The 4,411-nt window shown below is 35.4% G+C and overlaps 1 protein-coding gene across 1 annotated transcript in view; it reads left to right on the plus strand.

Annotated features, from left to right (window-relative positions):
• Nucleotides 1-767, plus strand: part of LOC117106483 — a gene marked incomplete at its 3' end in the record, with an annotated part of 3,869 nt that extends 3,102 nt beyond the window's left edge. Inside the window, exon 3 of the mRNA XM_033247841.1 lies at nt 510-767. Within this exon, the coding sequence (XP_033103732.1) occupies nt 510-767 (258 nt within the window). The remainder of the gene's footprint in view (nt 1-509) is intronic.
• Between the last annotated feature and the right edge of the window lie 3,644 nt (nt 768-4,411).

Here is a 4,411-nt window from a genome sequence, read left to right on the forward strand (position 1 = left end):
TACTTATATCATAGACCTCTACATAAATATCTTCATAATTACAGTACAAAATATTTCAAAAAGTTACGTACACAACAAACCTTACAACCATATTTCCTTTAATATCACTGTACACGACATCACACCTTTCCTAACTGTTAAGTGAACATAATAAAAAAGGTCTATAATGATGCATACAACTCTAACTTTAAATGTTTTTCTTTATGCTCAATACACATAACAACACTCCACACAACCTCCACCCACCGACAGCACTTAAACTTTGCCAGCTATTGTCAAGTGGGCTATTGCATCATTGATGCTCTCGTTATAGTTTTAAATTTATCGATTTTTTCTCCAGAGCCTGACATTAAATATTGAAGGAAAGTGTGTGTGTAAAGTGACGTAAAGTTGTAATATTGTAACACGAATGACATAAGCAGTTAAAAGAAATCCTTTAGATTTATTACTATAGGTTTAGCCTACTGGCTTACCATAATGTTTTTATGTATATATTTTTATTCCTACAGGGTTATCAAATGTGGACCTCCACTCTCTGTCTTTAAAAATCGATAATGACGGGTATGATCTTGGTTTGGAACTTGGCATCGATGAGGAAATATTAAAGGATATTTCTGTGGGAACTACAATTCCATGTGAGCAATGTTATCGTATTCTTGAGTACTGGAGGAATTTTTGCCAGAGAGAAGTTACCCAGCAAGAAGTAGGCGTACTTCTGAAGGCATTAGAAAGAACGGATTGCAAAACAGAAGCAACTGAATTTCTAAGTAAGACACCATTTTATTTTTAAATATCATGTAAAACATAGCTGAAAAAGTGGCTCAGGCAATGTTTCAAGCTTTAGGTGCAATGATTGGTCTAAATATATTGCTGCAAACCACGAATTGGTCCATACGGAGATATAATGCTCTGTTGCTGGTACTGGTACTTGTAGCCGTCTGATTTCAGACATTTGGCAGCCATTGACATTATGTTGATGTTAAAAGACTGCATACTGTGATAAAGGACCTGTGTACAAACAATTACCAAACACAAAAAAATATGGAACACTGAATGCTATTTACAAAACATTCTATTTAATGCTTATGGGTGAAACTTTCTTTGATAAATTGGCTTCTGTCAAGTTGATTTTCATCTATGACGCGTTGAAGAATAGATTTGGTTTTCTTTCCTCTTGTTCCGCTGGTTATATAGTGAAATGTGAGGATTTTACATGGATCATCATTTGGTCTTCTTATTAAATGACTGATCCATTTGGATTGTTGGTCTTGATAGGAGGTCCTAAGTGGCATGATGTTGGTTATTTGATATAAATTTTCGTTTGAAATCCTATACCTCCAGTCATATTCATCTGTTGTTGATTGTTGGTCAATGTCTTCACTGTCTGTTTCAATGTTTATGTGCTAGTACTTGTACATAACTAATAATGTCATACCTAATGTGGATATTGTTCGCCATTGTATATTTAACAAAAGATGTACAGGAATTGTCCAGATTCAGATTCTTTTATAGCGGAATAGTTCAATGCACGATTTAAAAACATGACTGTAACTCCTGTACAATTGAATGTCTTCATTCATGTGAGATGGAGCAGTCAGCAGAAGCATTTTGTGATTGGCCAGACAGGATAGGTGTTACCGATATAGTTTTATGGTTGGAACTGAGGTTGGAATTTAAAAATGGCACTTCTAAATGTTCGGAGATGCTTTTTAGCGTGTGTTAGTGAAATATGAGTGACTTATACTGTGCAAACTTTGGTGAAACATTATTAACAAAGTAGAAACAATTTTAGAAATTTATTATTGATAAAAGAATTGATATGTTAAGATAACAGATTTTTGAATATTAAAAAGCTGAGGGGAAAAGGGTGGCTACGTCACTCAGACAGCTTTTATACATGTTATTTATACAAATTTATAATATACTAGATTGTTAAAAAATATGTAACATATTTCCTATACAATAAATGAGAAAAAAATGTTAAATGCATTTATCGTATGTAATTCTGAAATATTAATCATCTTTAAACACTTCAAAGTCAAGTAGGTACAATTCTTCTTTATGCTGGTATGTACACCCCTATTACAAAATTCAGAGTGAGCAGCTAGCTCAGTTGGATAAACTGGTAGTAGCCACTGTGTGCGCTGAACAGTAGAGATCTCTTGGTCCCCGGTTCAAGTACCGTCGCAGCTCTACTTGTGTTTCAGCTAGAGGGCTAAAATGCAATATTTTAAAAGCGCATGTTTAAGCCGTTGGTCCCGTGTGAAAAATGGCCCATCTGCACGTTAGAAGGCAGCAAACTCTTCCAGAAGAGTAGGGATTGTCTCCTGCTGTACTGCCAAATTCACCACCAAAATTTCCACACTGAAAATAGTCTCAGGACTTACGTGGGTTATCATTTGTGTGTATCACACCGACGAAATCTAATCCAATCCAATCCAAGTCGTTAAAGTGGAAGTGTCCATGATAGATGGAAAAATAATTGTTATATTTGTTTAGCTTCTTTAATTAAATTTGAAATATATTTAATGAGGGTGACCCATCCAGTTGAAGGTGATCATTCTTTATTCCAAACTGCAACAATACTTTTGCCATACTGTCACCTTCTTTCAAAATGGTTAAGTTTGCCTCTGATTCAACAGATTCTTCTCAGATAAAATTAGGCACCTACATCAGAATATTTCACTTAATCAAGATTTTAATCAAGGCAACCGCCATATTGCTGCATCCCCAACTCAATAGCTTTGAGGTTGTCACAGACATCCTCTTTTTTTATTCTTTTCTTTTCTTTTAATTGATTTAGCCGAAAAGCCAAGGGTATGTGAAGCAACGAAGTTAATTCCTATTCAAAGTGTCATATCTCTTCACAAGACAAACATGAACACAAGATGCTCTTCATAAACTAAGTCTTATTATAAGGCTTAGGGAATGGAGCTTGATTGGTCGTAAGAAAAAATCCTGTTGGAGTGACAGCAATTGAACCCAGGACCCTGGGATTAGAAGGCAATCATCTTAACCATCAAGTTATTTAACTCCCTACCAAGATTTTTTGCAATCTCAACTGCAGTCTTGATACTTTGTATCCTAGTCAAATCCTCTGTTTCAACTGGCATTTTTCCTGAAGTATTAGTGACCGGAATTATAACATACTTTGGGAAAAAACGAAATTCATTGGTGTTTATTTGGCAATTATCGGCTGTAACTAACATCGCTTTTGTTTTTAAGGTCATTGAGAAAGTTGTCTTCGCAACTTGTTACGTTTTGAAATAACAACAATCTTTTTGATCCTTATCAATCTGCTTACAGGAAAACATATAGTACAGAATCCGCTTTACTGAAAAGTCAATAATGGTGTTTTCCAGGCAGTCGATAATGCTTCGTGTAACATTATTAGTGTACCTAGATGTTTCTGCCGCTTTTTACACTATAGATCACAGTATCTTCATCAATCCTTGTTACGTTTTGAAATAACAATAATCTTTTTGATCCTTATCAATCTGCTTACAGGAAAACATATAGTACAGAATCCGCTTTACTGAAAAGTCAATAATGGTGTTTTCCAGGCAGTCGATAATGCTTCGTGTAACATTGTTAGTGTACCTAGATGTTTCTGCCGCTTTTGACACTATAGATCACAGTATCTTCATCAATCCACTTTCTGACTTAGGTATTACTTTCCTTCTAAATAACATCTAGACAACAGACAGTTAAAGGTAGATCTGCTATTTCTGATCCTGTAGTACACAAGGCTCTGTTGGACCTATATTGTTCCTTGTATACTTGTGTCTTCTTTTATCATTCCGTCTATAAAGAGTGAGGAATATTGGCCTTACTTTCGACTCCATAATGTCCATGAAGTGGCACGCTAACAACATCTGCAGAACAATGTCCTTTAAAACATAAAACAGTTTAGACGTTTTCTAAACGAATATGCTGCTTGTGCACGCCTTTGTAACATTCACATTGAATACTTGTAATGGAGTTCTCTAAAGTCTCTCTTTTACATCAATTAATGAACTTCAGCTGCAACTCACCATCGCTGCTTTGCTGGTTACTTGAACACCCAAATTTCATCATATTACCCCAGTATTTCGTCTTATTCATTGGTTCCCTGTATAGTAAGGTATTTATTTTAAAATGTTATTGCTTGTATACAAATACGAACAGTCGAACAGTTAAAAACAGCGGCTTTTGATCGGGAGAGATGGCGGAAGTGTTTGCAATGATCCTGCTACTTGGCAGACCACTTGTTGTTGTTGTTGATGATGATAATGATGTATACAAATCAATTCATCACTCACCTACTAAACACATTTCCTAAATTACTAAGTCTCGCTCCTCAGCATGTAGTACGGCAGCTTAGGGCCATATTTGGACTTAATGTGGACGTTCCGGACAAAAGCACCAATTT

The sequence above is a fragment of the Anneissia japonica genome, unplaced genomic scaffold (genome assembly GCF_011630105.1).
Source record: "Anneissia japonica isolate Jap-2015-1 unplaced genomic scaffold, ASM1163010v1 scaffold48538_len14207_cov102, whole genome shotgun sequence".
NCBI classification, from domain to species: Eukaryota; Metazoa; Echinodermata; class Crinoidea; order Comatulida; family Comatulidae; genus Anneissia; species Anneissia japonica.